The 21,001-nt window shown below is 46.5% G+C and overlaps 1 protein-coding gene across 1 annotated transcript in view; it reads right to left on the bottom strand.

Annotated features, from left to right (window-relative positions):
* The window catches only part of VPS39 (VPS39 subunit of HOPS complex), a 109,887-nt gene that overhangs the window by 30,887 nt on the left and 57,999 nt on the right, over positions 1-21,001 (bottom strand). Inside the window, exons 11-20 of the mRNA XM_029598634.1 lie at positions 12,603-12,732; positions 10,953-11,095; positions 10,226-10,369; positions 9,321-9,462; positions 8,804-8,890; positions 7,939-8,012; positions 4,957-5,055; positions 3,476-3,593; positions 2,538-2,666; positions 2,197-2,299 (exon numbers count right to left, since the gene is read on the bottom strand). Of these exons, the coding sequence (XP_029454494.1) occupies positions 2,197-2,299; positions 2,538-2,666; positions 3,476-3,593; positions 4,957-5,055; positions 7,939-8,012; positions 8,804-8,890; positions 9,321-9,462; positions 10,226-10,369; positions 10,953-11,095; positions 12,603-12,732 (1,169 nt within the window). The remainder of the gene's footprint in view (positions 1-2,196; positions 2,300-2,537; positions 2,667-3,475; positions 3,594-4,956; positions 5,056-7,938; positions 8,013-8,803; positions 8,891-9,320; positions 9,463-10,225; positions 10,370-10,952; positions 11,096-12,602; positions 12,733-21,001) is intronic.

The following is a 21,001-nucleotide window of genomic DNA, read 5'->3' as shown; positions in this document are numbered from 1 at the left end:
TACGCTATGATGGCCTCCAGGTGGTCTGCCTGTTGCGCTTCCTCCGGAGGTAGCTCTTGCGAGCTAAGTAGCTGTTTAACCCAGCGAAGCCCCGCTCGTTGCGCTAGGGAGTACAGATGGCCACTCTGACCCCCAGTGCGGACACCTCGAACATTCTTTTGAGATACACTTTGAGTTTCCTATCCTGAAGATCCCGCAGAGTTGTGCCTCCCGTCACCGGAATGGTTGTTCTTTTCGTGACGGCCGAAACCGCAGCATCCACTTTCGTAACCTTAAGCAGCTCCAGAAAGTCATCTGGGAGGGGATATAGCTTTTTCATCGCTCTGCCAACCTTAAGTGATGCTTCGGGAGAATCCCATTCCCTGCATAAAGTTGAAGTAGAGTAGGATGGGTAGGGAAGGATCTTGTCGGAGGGCGTAGACCTGCCAGCAAGGGGTCTCCCTTCTTCACCGGAGGGGTGGGCCCGGGCGGATCCTGTGGGGCCTCAATATCCATCTCCTGTAGGATATGCGGAATGAGGGAATCCAACTCGTCCCTCTGGAATATACGCAGAACTCTAGGATCGTCTCCTTCCATCTGAGTGGTAAGCAAAGATTCATCCAGGTCTGGGTCCGGAGCAGAATTAACACCCCCCTGCAGGAGGATGAACCAGATGTACCCTAGCAGACCCCTGAGGGGCCACAGACGCCCCTGCCCCTAAGCGCCCTACTCCCTGGGTGACCCCTGCGGGAGGAGGGTCCACTATCCTGATTATTTTGGGAGGGGGAGGCCCTGTCGCCTGATCCTAATGCTGGCCCATCCTGGCCAAATAAGCGTTGTGTAATAAGAGCACGAAGTCCATGGAAAACGGAGGTGGCCCCAAGGGAGGCAAAACGGGGGGGATTCCCCGCAGGTGGAAGGGATCCCAGAGGAGGTACCGGTGTTAAAACTGGCAGCAACGGCGAAAAACAAATCGCATCAGGATCTTCTCCTGGTTGTGCAGGGGCAGCTGGTTCTGCAGTCAAAATGGCCGCCGTTCCTGCGCTAAGCAGGATGGGGACCAGCCTCTGCCCATCAAGACGCGCCTGAAAGCGCAAAACAGAACATCCCGCCGGATGCGAGGGATGGCACCTCATACATATCCCCTCGCGGGAGAGCCACGATCCGGGCTCCCCGCACGCCGAACACCTGGAAGCCCTCGGCATGGCAGGAGAGAGGGGGAGCCACGAGGAAATCAGCTGAGAGTGCTGCGAGTAGCGGGAAAAAACCTCCGCTTGCGAAAGAGGGCTATCTCCCTCACCGACCCGATAATTTCAAACGCCCCAGAGGAATGACGCTTCTCTGTAGATTGCTGCCCCGAGGAAAACGGCTTCTCGGGGCAGGTCGGGTCGCGGCAAAGGGGGAGAGGTTGGAACCCCCTGGGAGAGAAGAGCTAGGAACTATACCTGTAAACTAAGACAGATACAAAAACTTACCAAGCACACAGGCAAACACAGAGTAGAGGAGAAAAACTGTGAAAACAGTTCTGCCTGCAAGTTACAAGCTGATTTTTTTTTTTTTTTTAATTACAACAACTTGATCCATCTAAGCAAGAAATCAAGTTAGAAATAGAGAATGAATGCAATAAATCTAGCCTTCAAGCAAAGTACTGGGGGACCAGAGGTTCACTCCACTCCTATCTGCTGGAGTCAGAAAGATACTGAGGATTGGCAGAGGGTGCACTGGTTTATAAGGCAGCACCCTCTGAAGCTTTGTCTGATTCCATCTGCTGGACGGGGGACATAACCCACTGTCTGCACTGATCCGGGTACGTATAGGGAAGGAGGAGATAATCTGCTCCTTACTCCAGCCTTTCCCTTACTATTGTTTCTCCTAGGCGGCCTACAGACACACAGGCCAGCACTTACAAGGACATGCCTAGGAGGACAATCCAACCTGGCTTGGTTACAAAACAACCAGCAAAATAACTGGGTAACTAATTTAAACAGGGCTGAAAGGCAAAAGTTTTCAGTTCTAATAAAGCCGTTTCCTCAGGCACTCCCTTCATGTAATAAAATGTACCTACCCAAATTTTTATTTCTCTTAACTCATTTAATTTTTGTCAGGCTAACATTTTTATATCTTCTGAAATATGTTTGGTCAGTGGTCTCCAAACTTCTCCTACGAACACTGAAAAGAGATAAAAAGGGAAATATTCTTCTCAAGAGTAAAACTTACTCTTCAGCCATTTTGATGTCCTTCAAAACATGAACATAAATGAAAAGGGCCTGCTCATGCTTCCCCATTCGGCCCAGCAGCAGGGCACGTTCCTCCAGCAGGCCTAAGAGGGGAGAGACAGACAGAATGAGAAAGAAAGAGAAAGGCATTGCATTTTTGCTATATTTTCCCTATATCTGAAAAAATAGGCAAAGAAATTAGTGACAAAACCAGAGAAATAGTATAAATATGGTATGTCAAGAGTGCCAGAACGAAACAGAAGAAAAGTATAAAAGCATAAAGCCCAGATCAGCTGGTAGTCCCACAGAAGTCTGCATGTAGCACGTGTCTCCATCTCTCACCATCAAAAGGGAAGTCACTGATAAGGTGCTCAGGCTCATAGTAAGTGGAAATCTCAAGGAAACCAAGAAGTTTACAGCGATATTCTCCTAGTTCCCCTCCCTCCTCTCCAGCAGGGGCCAGTGGTGTACCTGTGGGAAGATAGACAATCTAGAAATGGGACAGTTGCCACAAGCTTTCTAAACAAAAAAAAAAAGTCTTTAGATTCAGCATGGAGCAATAAGTGTTCAAGTGTTCTATATGAAGACTGAACAGAACATATCCACTTAACGCTTTATCGCCCAAAGCTGGCAAAACTGTCTTGTCCCTAGGAAGGATGGGAGATAGACCTGTTCCAAATGCCACCTGCAGATTAAATCATGTCGCAGTGTGGGCAGGAGCGCTGGAGAGGTCATCTCCTAGCATGGAATGGGTCACGGATGTAGGCTGCAGAAAATACTGTGGGGGAGCTTCGGAAATTTCTTTGTGCTGTATTTATAAAAAGGGTTGAGTCGATGAGGCAAAAGCCTATGCTTAAGTGCTTCTTATCCCTAAATATATGTTAACAATGGCACTTTGTTTTAGTACAGCCTTTAACGGTTTTTATTTCTCACACCAGAGAGACACTGTAGATACCTATTACCCATCTTTTCATCCTCATGTATTTTTACTCTGCTATCCCCCCAAAAATGGATTCTTCCTATTGTTAATCCTGACAAGTTATCTTTTACATATCATGGAACAGTTTCTTGATCAGCCAATGTACAAGTCTAACTAATTCCAATATATTACTGTAATCCAATTCACTTTGCTCCTTAAATCGTCTCGGTCAATAGTTCTTTTGACGAGAGGATGGAAGGAATTGTTTGAGGAATCCTAAGGAAATCCATGCAGCAAAGGAGAGGAATTCCTTCATTAATGTTTATACTTTTCCTGGGCATGTGGAAAACAGACTGTATACCTTCAGTTAAGGAGGGAAGATATTTCTTCATTAATGCCTGTACCCTCTCACAGTACAGTTTGATTAGGCAGTTGTGGAACTGTGGGCTCGTCTCTTCCCACACGAGAATGATGTGCTCCTACAAGAAAAAAAAGAAAAGGAAATGTCCAAGATGTGCGACTCAACGCTAGGACTTTTCATCTGGGAGCCATGAAGCACTGGCTCCTTTCACCCAGAGGCTATCAGCAATGCTTTCTCCCTCCTGGCAACTAATCCTCATTCCTACAAAGCTGTGAACTGTTCTCTTTGCTTCCTCTCCCAGAAAATATACCCTTCCCCATTTGGAGAGCAACATTCAAACTGCCCACATTGATGTGAAGTTGGTGTTTACTTTTTATTCAAGGGCTTTGCACCAATTTTTTAGAGGAAGAGTATATAAAAATTGCTTGCAGGCACAAAGTATGTGTGAACACTTGTGCCTGCTTTTTGTGCAGGCAGAGGTTTTCTACAAAAATGCCCCTGCAGATTTAAAAATGAAATTTATGGGTACACTTTTCTTTCCTCGACTAAGACATGCCTCCGGAAATGTCTCCTCTCACTGAAGTGAATTTTCAAAGGAGTTATGCGTGTAAATGTCACATATATGTGGGTAATTGTGAAAAGTCCATTTAGGTGCATAAAACCATTTGAAAATTCAGTCCTATGGACTATGGACTGAATTTTCAAAGGAGTTATGTGCATAAAAGTAGCAATTTTCAAAAGTCCTTTTACGGATATAACTCCTCTTGAAAAGTAAAGGCCACTGTGTGCACTTTTAGCCTGGCTGAGGATGGGCCGTTTCTCAGACAGACAAGCTACACAGGGAAAATGCATTTTACCCATATAAATCACTTTCTAAATTGCCCCCTTGTTGTTCATTCATTTTTTTCATATTTCTTCATGTAAATGCCATGGCAAAAAATTAACAGCCTATTTTAATTAGTGAATGGTCTTGAGTTTATGATAAAACTGTTAAAAGAGGGATTAAAATAAAAGGCTAAAGCCTGAAAAAAAAAAATCCAAGCGGGCTGCATTTCATTACTCTGATAGTGCTGCAACTGGGGATGTAGAACCACTGATTACACAGCCGCAGGTAATAAAGTCTTCTCTCGTTTATTTAAGTGCCAAAATTCCCAAACGCATCTGAGTGGGTAACAAAATTCCATAATGCAATCATTATAAGAATCTCTTTCCTCACCCTCCCAAATAAAAACAAAAAATAAAAAGACTCGTTTAAAAACTTATAATACAGTCCTCAACAGTCAAGCCCAAATTCATTATAGCTGCTGTCTCCTACTAGTGCTTGAGCCCAACAGTATGATAATGCACTTAAATGACCCCCACATCAGTCCAGGATAATTGATCACTATAGTTTTTACCTATTCCTTCCCCTCCAAATCATATTGAATGATATCAGTACTTGACACACAGAAATAATGCTACCATATGCTACTTTTTCTTACCAGGTAAGGAATTACAAGGTTTTTAAAGTTCTCCATTAAGAAATTTAATACCCGGTCTCGTGGCAGGGACTCCACCTCAGGAAAATCTTCAGTAAATATCTGCAAAAGACAAAATGGCCATGATAAAAATGAAATGTGTTACAATAATGTATAAGTGAATTCAGACTGTCAGGGACATCGCAGCTACTGTCCGCCAGCCTATCCAAGCCAGAGTTAAGGAGGGGGGGGGGGCATGAAGTAGTGCTAGCTCTTGGGAAACACACAGGGATTCAGACAAGTCTCTCTTAGCAGGGCTCGGTGAAAGGCCAGGAAAGAAAAATTGGTTCTTGCCTGCTAATTTTCATTCCTGAAGTACCACAGATCAGTCCAGCCAAGTGGGTTTATGCATCTCTACCAGCAGATGGAGGCAGAGAACAAAACTCTGAGGCACTGCTACATAACAGAGTGCCCACCTGCAGTCCTTCAGTATTGACCTGTACCCAAGCCAAGATGTCTACCTTAAGAAACCCCAATAAACCTTGGACAAACAGAGACTGAAAGTTGGAGCCCCCTGAAAACCAGGCCCCCTTGACTTAACACAAAGCATATACCAAACCATGAACACCTTTCATTAATATGAGCATATCACATACCAGCTCTGCAACATCCAGAAGCAAGGCAGTCTTTCGAAAGATGGGGATGGGTCTTTGGACTGATCTGTGGTACTTCAGGAACAAATATTAGCAGGTAAGAACCAATTTTCCTTTCCTGTTCTTACCCCAGATCAGTCCAGCCAAGTGGGATGTACCCAAACCCCTCTACTCTGGGTGTGAACTTGAAAGACCTGTGCACAACACACTTTTCCCAAAAGTCGCCCCTTCTGGCGCCCACACATCCAAGCGGTAATGTCCAGTACAATTGTGAAGAGAAGACCACGTCACCGCACGACAAATTTCCTGCAGAGAAAGCAGTTGACACTCCGCCCCCGAGGTTGCCTGCACCATAATGGAATACGTTCTCAATTCCTCTGGCACCAATCAGCCCTTACGCTATCGTCTCTTTCAGCCACTGTGCAATAGTGCCCTTGGAAGCCTTATTTCCCTTCTTTGCTCCACTGAACAGATGATCAGATCTCCGAAAGGCATTTGTCACCTTAAGATATCACAAAAGAATTCTGCGCACATCCAACAAATGAAGCTCCCTCGCCAGAGGAGCATCCACAGACAAATTTGGAAAGGCAGGTAACTCAATCACCTGGTTAAGGTGAAAGGAAGGGACCAAACGTAAAGAAACCCCCTACTCTGAAAAACATAAGAAAGGATTCCTACACCACAAAGTTTGCAGCTCAGAAATCCTTCCAGCTGAACAGATAGCCACCAGGAAAACAGCCTTCAGGGTCAAGTCCCTTAAAGAAACCCTCCTAACCAATTCAAAGGGAGGACCACACAGCACCCAAAGAACTAAATTCAGATTCCATGCTGGACAAATCTTCCCAACCAGAGGACGCAGATGTCTTACCCACTTGAGGAAACAAACCACATCCGGATGAGACGCCAACGATCTTCTGTGAATCCTACCTCGAAGAGAGCCTAAGGCTGTCACCTAAACCCGAAGGAAATTATAGGCCAAACCCTTAGCCAAGCCACTTTGCAAAAAGGCCAGAATCTGCGGAATGTCCACCTTCAAAGGCTGCACCTTGTTCTGCAAACACCAAGATTTAAACACTCTGCATACTCGGACATAAGCCAAGACGTGGAAGGCCTCCTTGCCTGAAGCAAAGTCACAATCACAGGCTGCGAATAACCCTTCAAGCGGAGCCGTCGCCTCTCAAAAGCCAAGCCGCTAGACAGAAGTGATCCTCCCGGTCTGAAAATACAGGTCCCTGCTGCAACAGGTTATGAGGCGGAGCCTCTGAAACTTTCTCTGTCTCCAGCTGCTGGAAGGAAGGCAAAACCCAGGAGTCTGGACTGATCCGGATAAGTACAGGGAATGTTAGATATGCTGCAGGAATTTGAGTGGAAAATATTTACAGTATTAATGTTTTAAGGAGCAACATTTGCCTTGTCCAGCAATTTAAAAGAAAATTAGGTTTTACCTCCGTTAATTTTCGTTCCTGTAGTACCAAGGATCAGTCCAGACTCCTGGGTTATGCCTCCGCACCAGCAGGTGGAAACAGAGCAAAACTTGACAAGCTCCACTATATATACCAGGGTGCCACCCTTAGCCTGTCAGTATTACTCAATGTCAAAGCAGTGATATTCCCCACGTAACTAAACTATATACACAAAAAAACCAACCGGGGAACCCCTCAGGCCATTTTCCCCAAGAAGAACCAGATCCAGGATAAAAGGACCGAATGGACAATGCCTGTCAATCGCAACAAAAAAACTTTTCGTCCACCACGGTGGACTCTCCGAACATACTGAAGAAAAACGGGCGGGACTCTGGACTGATCCTTGGTACTACAGGAACGAAAATTAAAGGAGGTAAGACCTAATTTTCTTTTCCCTGTACGTACCGGATCAGTCCAGACTCCTGGGATGTAACAGAGCTCACTACTTAGGATGGGAAACGGAGAGGCCCGCTCGCCAAACGCCCGCTCCAAAAATTTCCCTCTCTGGGATCCCACACAACCAATCTGTAACGACGTGCAAAAGAGTGCAATGACTTCCTGCCTAACTATTCTCTCAAGCACCAAAGACCTTTCTATCCCTCCAAATTTTCCTATCCAGGCTGAGAGCGATGCACTCGTACCACCTGCTGGAAACAGAGAAATACTGACAGGCTGAGGGTGGCACTCTGGTTTATATAGTGGAGCTTGTCAAGTTTTGTTCTGTTTCCACCTGCTGGTGCGGAGGCATAACCCAGGAGTCTGGACTGATCCGGTACGTACAGGGAATGGCAATTAGGACTAGATTCCTGGACACACAATAAGCACGTGCAGCTAAACTAACACCAAAAGCAACAGCAGAGAAGAGGGGGAAAGAATTCAGAAATTCTTACCTTTAGTCCGTCCTCCGGATAGTCTCGCAACACCCACATGGAATAAGGGAACAGAAGCTGCAGATTCTCTGTCCCTAAGAGAGGAAAAAGATTCCATTCCTACGATCAAATATCAAGGATTCCAGAAGTTCCCAAAACAGCAACTGCCATCCTGGCTCCTGTTCCATAATTCCTCCAGGTCCCAGAAAGCATGGATATCCTGCTGGCACCCAGTTTGTAGCCAATCAGCCCCGCAAGAGTGGCTGCCTTTTGGTACCTGATTCATGTTTTCCACAGGTGCACACCCTGCCTGCTGCCTGATCCAGAGACTCAGACTGTCCCACAAACCAACCATTTTAGTACCTAAAGTATAACACAAACCAAAGCGATAACCCCCACCAAGCACCGCACCAAAGCAAAGTTATAGGGACTCCATCTCCTTGTGGAAGGAGACATCAGTCCTGCTTGCTAACCACTGTGCAGCAGGCAAAGCTGATATAAGGAAAAAGTTAAAAAGTTTACTTCTCTATGGAGAAGATCAGTGCCATACTGGATTAAAAGCAAAGGTCTTTATAAGGCGTGCAAGAGTAGCCTAGTGGTTAGAGCAGCAGGCTTTGAACCAGGGTTCAAATCCCATCACTGTTCCTTATGACCTTGAGCAAGTCACTTTACCCTCCAATGCCCAGGGACTCTGGGGACAGGGCAATACTTTCAGAACCTGAATGTAATCTGCTTTGAAGTGCAAAAAAAAAAAAGGCAGAATATAAACTAAATAAATGAAGGTCAATGAACATTATTCCCAATATATCTAGCTTGAACAGTGCCAGATTAGAGAATATTTGAAGGAGTAAATCAAATCCAACCCTCGCTCCCTGACGGAGCTCACCCAGATGCTGTAGATACTGCACCGTCCTCTCATGGCCTTTCAGTGGTGAATTAGCTTTCTTCGACTGATCCACCAGCACCTGCAAAGCTTTCAGTGACAAAAGAAATGAGGAATTCAAGAGTAATAGCACTTTCTTCTCCAGCTCTCAAGAGACTATCTGGTCAGAGCAGCAGAGATTGGTTCCTCTCCCTGCACTGAAAGCAGTTCATAGAAATATTTCCTAGAATACATTGCAGCTAGTATTACAATTTCACAGCTGTAAGAACTGTTGGTGATCCTTATAATGGCACCAGAGGTAGAGCACAGCTCAACAGTGATGATTTTAATTTCTGTAAGGTTTATATTAGGTGGGCAGGAGTACTCTAACACCTTCCTCCTTAGTTTAACTTTCAGATAGAAGTTTGGATTTGAAATCAACTGCTGCCTCTTCCCATTGCCTTCTATTTCTAGCCTTACAGACCTCCTTTCTCAGGAGGGTTCAGGGCTGGAGTAAGTGGTCAAGCTGTTTTTCCATTACCTTTTTCATGTAGCCCCTTTTTCTCATACAGGATGATCAGCTCACTGTACTTGTGTGCCTTCTTCAGCACATGCTCGCTCTCCTCAATGTGGCAGTGATTGTTCTCCAGTCGCAGCAATGGAGCCACTAGGGCCACGTTAGTCTGCAAAACATTGAGAGTTTGATAAGGCACTGCGTCCTAGACTGTGATACGACTAACGGGCATACCTAGCAGGCTCACAGACCCAGCTCCTTCTTGCTGGAGAATGCCCAGGCCCCACCAAGTCATTGTTTCCACTCTAGGCTACCAGCTTGCAGATGTCACATTATCACTGAGTGCTCAGTAGCCAACACTCATGCAGAGATGGCTCTCAAGAAGGGAAGTTAGTACTTACATTTCAGGGGGCTGAGCTGGGTAAGATAACCGGGTAACATTTTTCTGGTCATCTTTAATCAGTTATTTAGCAACACGTATGCAGCTAAAAGTGCTGCTGAATATGACTAAATTGAACCATACAAATTTTATGCGGGTAGATTTAGGATGGTAGCTCTATGGATAGATTTCTCTGTATAAATTCAGCTGGGTAGCACTGACTATCATGCTGCCTTGCTGAGTTTTAAAAGTCTACCCCAGGAATCCACCCAGGCTGACCCCATTTTTGCCTGGCCAAACATTTGGGCAGGTAGCAATTTTACCCACACAAATTTAGTTGGGTGAAGGGGGGGGAGGGGCAATTTTGATCAGCTAAGATTGATTCGACTAAAACCCAGTTTCAGCCAGAAAAATGTTTGGAATATCAGCTTCTTAACATCTGAGGAGGGTAGGGTCAGTACTTGTGTATTTCTGGATAAATAGCTCGCAAGTGACATAGTATTTCTGGGTAGGTAATGCTCAAGCACAGCAGTGCCAGTACTTGGGTACTTACATGCAGGAAGCACTTGAGTAATGTGGTATCGATGATCTGTAGCAGCTTCTTTTTGGACTTTATAGTGGGGGTTCCTTCCACAAGTGGGGATGTGCTTGACTGGTGGTCAGAGTCATTCAGCTGTTTCACCAAATGACTCCTCTTCTGCAGTAGGAAAAGGGAAGACAAAACATCTACCCTATTCAGGGCCTGTGCAAGAGTATTTGGCGCCCTAGGCCAGCCTTCGGTCATGCACCCCCTCCTCCAGCACAGCGCTGGTTTCCACCAGCAGCAGTAGCTCCAGTACATCTCTCCCTTCTTTGGTGGCACTGGCTTTAGCACATAACCACCTTTGGGCCTAGTGCTGGCGTGATTTTGCCGCCCCCAAAATGTTGGCACTCTAAGTGACTGCCTAATTTGCCTATTGGAAGCACCAGACCTGATCCTATTCTCCTCTCACTCACATATCTGCCGCACAAAAGAGCAGGAAATAGAACAGCCTCTGACCAAACACCTAACCTATGGGACTTTCCCACCTTCAAAGTATCAGGGATGTGAGAGAAACTTCTCAGCATTATCCAAGTTCAATTTATTCTTGTAACTACTTTACATTTCATTTGTTAATATTGAGAAAATACAACAGTCCTCCTCCACCCCTCACAATGTCATGATGCTAATACTGACTGTAAGAGAACCATCCAGGCTCTCAGAGAACCATGCTTTCTACCTTTGAGAAGCCCATATCTACCTGAGTCAAATAGTCTATCAGTGCTAGGTGTGCTTTCTCCAACTCAGCCCCTGAAAGCACAGGCACAGGGTTGGGGTACTGGAGCTGTTTCTTGTATTCAGAGGGCAGCAGGTCAGGATACAGACCAATCACATGTGTGGGATCTAAAAATAGAGATACATACATATAATATCATTTTATAACATTTATCTTTATTACACAATTTTAGTTCATATTTATAAAAGATTTTCAACTCGGCACAGAGTTCACTGAATGGATCTGAATTAAGATTCACTAATCTCCCACCTTCCGGAGTAACCTTGAGTGAACACCCCAAAACAGGTTAAAAACAAAACAAAACAAAAAAACTTTAAGCTGAGTCACAAGATCGAAATGAATACTAATCTCAAAAGTAAAATGCAGGATAAGTAGACCACAATATGTTACTGTACCGTAAATGCACAAATAGTCTGTTCTAGTTTTACAGTATTTGCAATAGAAATGCAAGCTTTGAAGAGATCCTGCCAATATAGCCCATGGTGGTGCTTCCACACAGGATCCATACATACCTTATTGCTGGGATAACCTGTAACTGACCCCCAAATGAATGCATACATAATGATCTTGTAACAAAAGAAATCTTCATTTAAAGAAAAGAAAATAGTGTGGGGGCAATTTTTACTTGCCTGAATAAGTGCAAGCTCCCTGTGCACTTTTGCACTGGTGTACCTTGTAGCTACCTAAGTAGCTTTCTTTTGAAAATTAGTTACAAGGGCACGTAGGAAAATATGTGCATACAGTATATTTAAAAATTAAGTACAGACATGTTTTTTCCTTTTTATTTTATTTAAAAACATTTCTTAATCGTTCTTCCAGATTTAAAAAATTGCTCAAATCAATGTACAATCATCAAAATATAAATATTACCATAAAATAAAATATTGCAAAATAACCATTTAAACCCATAATAAACAAACCACATAATACACTCAAACACATATAAATCTGCTGCTACCTTCCTTATCAGCTCTGCTCCAACCCTGCCTTAAACCCCCATGGTCATAAGCCAAGTTTTCATCCCTTTCTGAAATTTTAACAAATCTCGCTCTTTTCTTAAACAACTTGGCAGTTCGTTCCACAATTTCGGTATTGTCGAAAAAAAGGTCCTGATCTGCAAATAAATTTGTTTAAACATTTTTACAGGAGGTAACTGAGGTTGTGATTTCAAATGAGTTCTTAACTCTCTTGCTATATTTTGAGTGGGACAAATCTCACCCCATAGAAATAGTCTGTTAACTCTTTAGTTATCCAGCTATATATCTTTGAAAGCTGGCTTCCCTGGGGACATTTTGGATCCTTAAGATGCTAAAAACAAACAATTCATGAAGTAAAAGGTTATCATGCAGAAAAAGTTAGCCAGCTCTTGTGTCTTGCTTTTCTTTCAGAATGGCTATGATTCCATAGTCTCTCTATTATGCAGCTTCTAAGAGCATAAAATCAAAATAAGAGCCAACTGTGTTTATGCATCCATCACTGTATAATGGGAGAGCTGCAAGGATAGCACCACCCAAACACACCTGTCTGTTACATTCCCTTAATTTCCTCCATTGTACTACATTCTTCAATGCTCCTCTTTCAATTCTCACCCTCCAGTCCACGCTGGTACGTTACCTGTGCCTAGCTTGGCAAAGACCTGCATAGAGTCATCAAAGCGCTTCTGGCAGAAGAGGTTGAAGGCATAGAGGTTCTGGATGTGATGAATCTGCTGGCGCTTCTCACCGTCTGAATCATCCTTCATTTTCTACAGAAGGAAACAGACCAGGGACACACTGAGAGCAAGACTCAACAAGGTGGGTGACACTGAAGAGGAGCACCTAGGGTGCTACTCCCAGTCTTTATGGAAGCTTCTCAGGCTTGTCACAACCATGAAGAACAAGGGATTCTGTAAGAAGGCAGGGGTGAGATAGGGAGGGCAAGAAGGGAGAGATGAGCCTTAAGGTGACCTTTAACTGAATCTGCTGAGCTAATGACAGAGAATCTTAAGACTGAATAATTATTTCATTTAAATATTGCTTTTAATTCAAAAAGAACTTGAAATGATTTACAATTTTTAATCAAATAAAACAAAAATCAATTTATAAACTACAATATAAAAACACGGTTAAAATATCTAACAAATCATACTAAAATCTAGCATACCAGAATTTTTCAGGATAAAATTTCTAAAAAGCCAAGTTTTAAGATTTTTTCTAAAAACCAAATAATCTATTTGTTGTGTTTACTGATGAGTGGCTGGAATAAAGGAAAATTGGTTTTTACCCGCCAATTTTCATTCCTGAAGTACCATAGATCAGTCCAGACAAGTGGGTTTATGCATCTCTACCAGCAGAAGGAGGCAGAGAACAAAACTTTGAGGCACTGATACATAACTGAGAGTGCCACCTGCAGTCCCTCAGTATTGACCTGTACCCAAGCCAAGATGTCTACCTTAATAAACCCCAATAAACCTGGGGCGAACAGATGCTTAAAGGTTAGAGCTCCCTGAAAAAACTAAGCCCTCTTAACCTGACAGAACGCACATCTGAAACTATGTATTTTTTCATTACTTTGAATGTATCACATATCAGCTCAGCAACATACAGAAGCAAGGAAGTCTTTCAAAAGATGAGAACAGGTCTCTGGACTGATCTGTGGTACTTCAGGAACAAAAAATAGCAGGAAAGAACCAAATTTTCCTTTCCTGTTTGCACCCCAGATCAGTCCAGACAAGTGGGATGTACCCAAGCCCCTCTATTCTGGGAGGGAACGCGAAAGACCCACGCGCAACACACTTTCCCCAAAAGACGCCTCCTTCACCGCCCCCACATCCAAGCAATAATGTTTGGTAAGAGTGTGACGCAAAGACCACATCACTGCACGAAAAATCTCCTGCATAGAAAGCAGTTGACACTCCCACCCATGAGGTTGCTTTCGCTCTAGTGGAATGTGCTCTCAACCCCTCTAGCACCGACTGGCCCTTACAGATGTAAGCTGAAGCTATTGTCTCTTTCAGCCATCATGCAATAGTGCCCTTGGATGCCTTATTTCCCTTCTTAGTGCCACTGCATGGGACTAAAGATGATCCGATCTCCTAAAGCCATTTGTCGCCTTAAGATATCGCAAAAGAATTCAGCACCCATCTAGCAAGCGAAGCTCCCTTACCATAGGAACATCTGCAGACAAATACGACAAGGCCGGTAACTTGATCACCTGGTTAAGGCGAAAGGCGGAAACCACCATAGGCAAAAAAACAAGGAACCGTACGTAAAAAGCCCCCTTTCTCCAAAAAACGCAGGAAAGTTTGCAGTTTGAAAGTCCTTCCAGCTGAACAGATAGGCACCAGGAGAACAGCCTTCAGAGTTAAGTCCTTTAGAGAAGCCCTCCTAACTGGTTCAAAGGGAGGACCACACAGCACCGAAGAACTAAGTTCAGATTCCATGCTGGACAAATCTTCCAAACGGGATGACACAAACATTTTGTTCCTTTGAGGAAACGAACCACATCTGGATGAGTCACCAACGGTCTTCCCTGAATCCTACCTTGAAGGGAATCTAAGGCTGCCACCTGAACCCAAAGGGAATTATAGGCCAAACTGTTAGTCAAACCGCTTTGCAAAAAGGACAGAATCTGCGGAACATCCAATTCAAAAGCTGCACCTTCCTCTGCAAACACCAGGATTCAAAGACTCACACTCGGACATAAATATAAAAAATACTAAATAAATAAAAATAAATAAATAAATAAATAAGCCAAAGACGTGGAAGTCCGCCTTGCCTGAAGCAAAGTCACAATCATAGGCTCTGAATAATCATTCAAGTGGAGTCATTGCCTCTCAAAGGCCAAGCCGCTAGACAGAATTGATCCTCCTGGTCTGAAAATACAGGTCCCTGCTGCAACAGCTCTGACAGATGGGCCAAGCGAACAGATCCGTCCACCGCCAGAAGAAGGTAGTTCACAAACCATGGCTGGCACAGCCACTCGGGAGCCACCAGAATCACCCTGCCTGAATGAAGTTCGATGAGCCGCAGCACTCGCCCTACGAGAGGCCGCAGTGGAAACATGTACAGCAACAGGTGTGTTGGCCACGGAAGAACAAAAGCGTCAACGCCCTCCGATCCGACCTCCCTTCTGTGACTGAAAAACTGATTCGTCTTCGCATTTCCTGAAGTTACTATGAGGCGCACCGCTGGTCTGGCCCAACCTGGCCTGAGTCAAAGAGAAGATCTCAGCCGACAACTCCCACTTCTCCAGATCAAGATGCTGCCTCCTGAGGAAGTCCGCCAGCACGTTGTCCATGCCAGCTACATGGGAAGCTGCTACACTTGCCAGATGTTCCTCCACCCAAACAAAAAGTTCTTGTGCTGCCAGCGTTACTAGACGACTCTTCATTCCGCCCTGACGGTTGATATATGCCACTGTCGTCGCATTGTCCGTGAACACTCGCACCGCCTTGTCTTGAATGAGGGGGAGACACTCCAGTAAGGCTCTGCGCACTGCCCTGGTTTCCAACCAATTGATGGACCAGGTCGCCTCCTCTGAAGATCACTGCCCTTGGGCCAGAGACCACGGATGTCAGAGAGGCTGACATCCGTGGTCACCACCACCCAGTTGGGCAGTTCCCAATGCATCCCTTTCTCGAGATTATGCCAAGATGGCCACCACAAGAGACTGGAACTGGCATCCACAGAAGCCACACCCGGCCTCCAAACAGGTTACCTGCGCTGCCTCAGCCACAGTCCCTTACCGCTTGTGTGCATTCTGCACCCAGCGCACACACTGCATCAAACTTCCACACACCGCAGCAGGAAGACTCCAAGCCGAAACTTCAGTCTTTGAGCAGGATGTCCAGATTCCGAGCCTGAACATCTTTTGGAGCTGCCGCTCTAGCTACCGGAATGGATGTTTTCTCCAGGACTCCAAGATCTGCTCCGGCCAGATGTATAGCTTCGCCATAGCTCTCGTTACCTCCAGGCCCTGCCTTGGGAAATTTCTCCTCCCGATCTACCAGCATCTTCACTGTTGTCTGCAACGGAAAGGCCTTAGGGGGTCTCCTTAATCCCTTCATTATCAGAGTCCTCCCAGGTTTGTTCCGGCAAGGTATATAGCTTATCCATAGTTCTGGCTATTTTTAGGCCCGCTTTGGGAGACTCCCACTCCCGGTCCACTAACTTCTTCACCTTCTTGGGTAAAGGAAAACTGCCTCAGGAGGCCACTGCAGTTCCTCTAGGACCGGGTTCACCCTTAATCCCCAAATCTTCCAGCACCTGGGGAACCAGCGGAACAAATGAACTACCAGAGGGCAGTCACCCTCAGCAGGCGGGGGTTCATCAAATAGGATCCACTAAATCACTGACCGGGACCTTGTCCGGCACCACTGCAGTATCCTGCCGCTGATCAGGCTCTTCCAACTCGTCTGACGTGTCCCCATCCTCAGGAGTGGACTGTCCTAGCCTAAGGAGACACAGGATCCCTCCAGAGCCCGCCTGCTTCCCCCCCCCCCCCCCCCCCCCCCGTCCCCCGTCCTTTTTAGTCACAGGGTGTTTCCGGCCAACTTCATGGTCCAAACCCCCCGCCTCCGTTGAGCCTGCAGAGGTCCCAGCCCCTCCCGAGGCACCCTCCTCGCACAACGCGGTTATACAGAATTGAACTCCTTCCACACCGCAGCTGCAGCAATTTTTCCAGCAATAAGCAAGCATCGGCCTCAAACGCGGTCAGCCCTAAAAATAGCCCCTGCTGCTAAACAAACACTGCCAGCAGCGCATTCCCGATGGTAAGCGAGCCCCCAGCCCAGTGATCGGGAGGTTTTTGCCCTCACTCATCCAGCCCTGCCTCCCGGAAATCAGCCAATCAGTGCCTGAGCAGCTCCCTTCACAGCGTTGACTTCTTTTTTTCTTTTTTTTTTAAAGCACAGACACCGAATAAAGGAAATAACCTGAAAACAAGGAAAGCACAAAGAAAAGGACTACTTCCCTGCTTTTGTATGCAGAGGGAGCAGACTCTGGAGGTGAGATCTCAGAGGGGGTGAGGGAACCGGGACCCTTGGCTTTCACCTCCCCTAACCAATAAAGGCTGAGCTAGCTCAGGGGTCACCAACCCCCTGCTTGCCCTGCTCAACCCAAGGGATGGTCCATGAAGGAACCTAACACCTCGGGGAGCCTTTCAGGAATCTTCTGTCTTCCTTTTTTTTTTTTTTAATTTATCAACCTCCAGATTTGTAGGTTTGCACCTCTACCATCTGCTGGAGTCAGAGAAATCCTGAGGGACTGCAGGTGGCACTCTCGGTTATGTAGCAGTGCCTCAAAGTTTTTGTTGTCTGCCTTCATCTGCTGGTAAGGATGCATAAACCCACTTGTCTGGACAGATCCGGGGTACGAACAGGAATTAAAATGGAGAAATTACTCACCTGATAATTCCGTTTTCCTTAGTGTAAGCAGATGGACTCAGGACCAATGGGTTGTGCTCCCCTGCCAGCAGATGAAGACGGAGTCAGGTTTCAAAGCTGACGTCACCCTAGATGCATCACTGCAGTGACCTCAGCCCTTCCGTATTCTCTTCAAAAGCCACTGTGGACATACGGGTGGGAATGTTGAGAGCCCCTGGACTGGCCCCTCATAGGCGAGGGGTGCTGCAACTGCTTCCTCTTATCTTCTGTTGGCCAAAGGACTGGAGATTTGCCCCAATTGGCCAGTTTTTCCAATTTGTTTCTGAATAGGAGTGATCCTTTAAAGGGCCTCTTTGTAAGGCTGGCCTTGGAGGTTGCGTCGGCTGACCAATTCCACAGCCATACCTGTCTTCTGGCTGCCACCTCTGAGGCCATTCCTCTGGCTGAAGTACTGTTGGGAGTTAGCAATCTGTTGGGAGTTAGCAGTCTGCTAGGGAGTTAGCAATCTGTAGTTATTTAGGAGAGTTGTGGGTGGATCCTTGGACCAGTGGCAGATGACCCCGCCCCTGGGGGAAGATCCCGAGAGGGACCACCGGTCAGGCTCAGAGTTAGGAGACAGGCACACACTAGTTCTTTTATTAGACAGTATACTGAACCACCAGAGGTGGCAGTAGTGAGTTGGAATGCCCGGCTGGGCTGTAGTCCCTCAGATACTGGAACAGTGATCCCTGGAGGCTGAGCTGCAGAGAAACTGAAAATATAGTGAGTAGGTAGGGTATACAGAGTTCATGTACCGAATCTGATGGAACACTCACACAATGTCTCATAGAAGCCCAGGAGATAGAATGTATAGGCCCTCGAGGAGCGAGTATCTGGTTCCAGGGAAAGCTCTGAGAGAGCGATGGTAACTCACTGATGTAGTTGGCAGTGATGACTTCCAGGCAGAAGAGAATACGGAGCAGGTCTGGGAACGAGGGCCCTCGAGATGCGAGTACCGGTTCCAGACTGTCACCTGAAAAAGAAAGGAGAGAGCGAGGCCCCCGAGGAGCGGGTACCCCTGGTAAGTCCGAGGAGGCAGAGTAGCTTAGGTAGAGTAACCCGAACACTTGCTAACTCAATCTGTTAGCAAATTCTAAGACCTTATATATCCGTCGCGGGTGACGTCATCTCAGGGGGATGCCCCTGAGGTTCACGCCATCGCCGGTACTTCAGTCGGGGCCGCACCGCGCGTGCGCCCCTAGGCCTCCAGGAAACATGGTGGGTTGCAGCGTCTAGCCAGTCCGGGGCCGCCGGAGGACTACGGCAAAAGGACGCCGCGGCAGCCAATCTTCCCGCGGTCGAAGAGGGAGTCGCCAAAGAGGTAAGGAGGGCGGAGAGAAGGCGCGGGAACCGACGGACACAACATTACCCCCCTTCAAAGGGCGATATCCTCTTCGGGTACCAGGCTTAGGATTTGAAGGATGCACGAGGTGGAACTGACGAAGCATCTCTTTATCCAGGATATTGGTCTGAGGCTCCCAAGAGATCACTTCGGGGCCGAAACCTTCCCTCTTTAGAAGGTATTCAAAAATCTTGCCTCTTTTACGAACATCCAGAATCTCTGTGACTTTGAGTTCTAATTTGTCTTCTGTATTAATAAGTGAGTCTTGAGATATAGAAGATAGTTCACTAGGAGTTGTATCATCTTAGTCTTGAGATACTGAAGAACATTCACTGGTTAGTGTATTGTCTTCGTCTTGAGATATTGCAGAACATTCACTGGGTATCATATCATCTACCTTTCCCCCAAAGCAAATGTCCGCACCAGCTGGGGACTCTGATGGTTGAGTAAAGTCCTTCTGGAGATTCTCTTCCATATTTTCCGACATTGCTTTATTCTCAAAAGCTGTGAGAAAGTATCCCTGTCCTTTCGGAGACTCAGCTCTAGACTTCTGTCGTAGTACACATATGGCACAGTCATAGGGCTCCAGTGGAGGAAGAATATCAACTACTTCTTTGGAGAATATATCCTCGAAGGGGGTGTACTGGAGCGGCAGGCCCGGTACTGCTGGAGTCGCAGGCATGCCAATAATAGGCGATATCTCCTTAAGGCATTTCCCATGACATTCTGGGCCCCAGTGGGAGAGATCCAGAGATGCCCAGTTAAATTGGGGTTGGTGTACTTGCAACCAGGGTAACCCCAGGACGATAGGGTGCACAGCCTTTTCCAGTACAAAGAAGGAGAGCATTTCCGTATGAAGAGTTCCGGTGCGGAGAGTAACTGATTCAGTTTGGCAAGTCACATCTCCCGGTAAGGGCTCTCCATGAATGGAAGATAATCGTAGTGGGTTTCTCAACTTGATGAGGGGGATCCTCAAATATTCCACTAGACTTCTGAGAATGAAGTTGCCTCCTGCCCCCAAGTCCACCAGGGCAGGAGTCTGAACCATGACTGGTCCGTAGGTCAAGGAGACTGGAAGAGAAAGCGTAAGAGAGGGCGCAGTAAGGCCTAAGAATAGTCCTCCTGTAGGACTTTAGCCCATCTGTGCTTTCGGACGAGTGGAGCATGTAGAGGCATCGTGGCCGGGCTGACCACAGTACATGCAAAGGCCGCACTTCTACCGAAATCTTCTCTCCTTGGAAGTCAAGCGTCCATGACCAAGTTGCATAGGTTCATCTGTATCAGCAGCAGGGATTACTGGAACCATCCGAGGTGTAGAGACAGCCTGTTTCAACCTGGGTAACACCCTAGGCCGGAGTTCCTTCACCTTGAACCGGAGCCGGTGATCAGAGTAGCCAAGGCTATTAATTCATCCAGCGAGTCAGGTTTTTGGAGAGCGGCCAGCTCATTCTTCAACCGGTTATCCAGGCCTCTGCAAAAGAGAGTCTTGAGACATTTGGGGTCCCAGCGAAGTTCTGCCGCAAGAGTTTTGAACTCTATAGCAAATTCAGCCAATGATCTGTTGCCGAACCCTTGCTAACTCAATCTGTTAGCAAATTCTAAGACCTTATATATCCGTCGCGGGTGACATCATCTCAGGGGGACGCCCCTGAGGTTCGCGCCATCACCGGTACTTCAGTCAGGGCCGCGCGCGTGCCCCTAGGCCTCCAGGAAACATGGCGGGTTGCAGCATCTAGCCGGTCCAGGGACGCCGGAGGACTACAGCAAAAGGATGCCGCGGCAGCCAATCTTCCCACGGTTGAAGAGTGAGTCGCCAAAGAGGTAAGGAGGGCGGAGAGAGGGCGTCGGGAACCGATGAACACAAGTACAGACTAAATCCGAGCCCACATCTGCTAAAAAAGGCGGCGGTGTGTTCCACAGCTGCTCTGGGGTTCACCTCCGAGTCATCCACCTCCTGAGAGAGAAGTAGGCATGAACGCACTACCAAGCCACAACAAGAAGCAATCTGTAAGGTCATTGCTACTGCATCAAAGGTTTATTTAAGGATAAACTCCAACAGTCTATCGTACGCATCCTTTAAGGCTGCTCCTCCCTCCATTGGGATAGTTGTTTGCTTAGAGATAGCTCAGACCAATGCATCCACTTTAGGGAAACGCAAACGTTCTCTCGTTGCTGAATCCAGCGGGTATAGAGCTTCTAATGCCTGGCCCCCTTTAAAACTTGTTTCTGAGGCATCCCATTCCAGGTCAATCAACTCTTGGATGGCAT

Source organism: Rhinatrema bivittatum, chromosome 4 (assembly GCF_901001135.1).
Source record: "Rhinatrema bivittatum chromosome 4, aRhiBiv1.1, whole genome shotgun sequence".
NCBI lineage: Eukaryota > Metazoa > Chordata > Amphibia > Gymnophiona > Rhinatrematidae > Rhinatrema > Rhinatrema bivittatum.
Note: the sequence above shows the minus strand (reverse complement) of the source record. Positions and strands in the feature narration are given on the sequence as shown.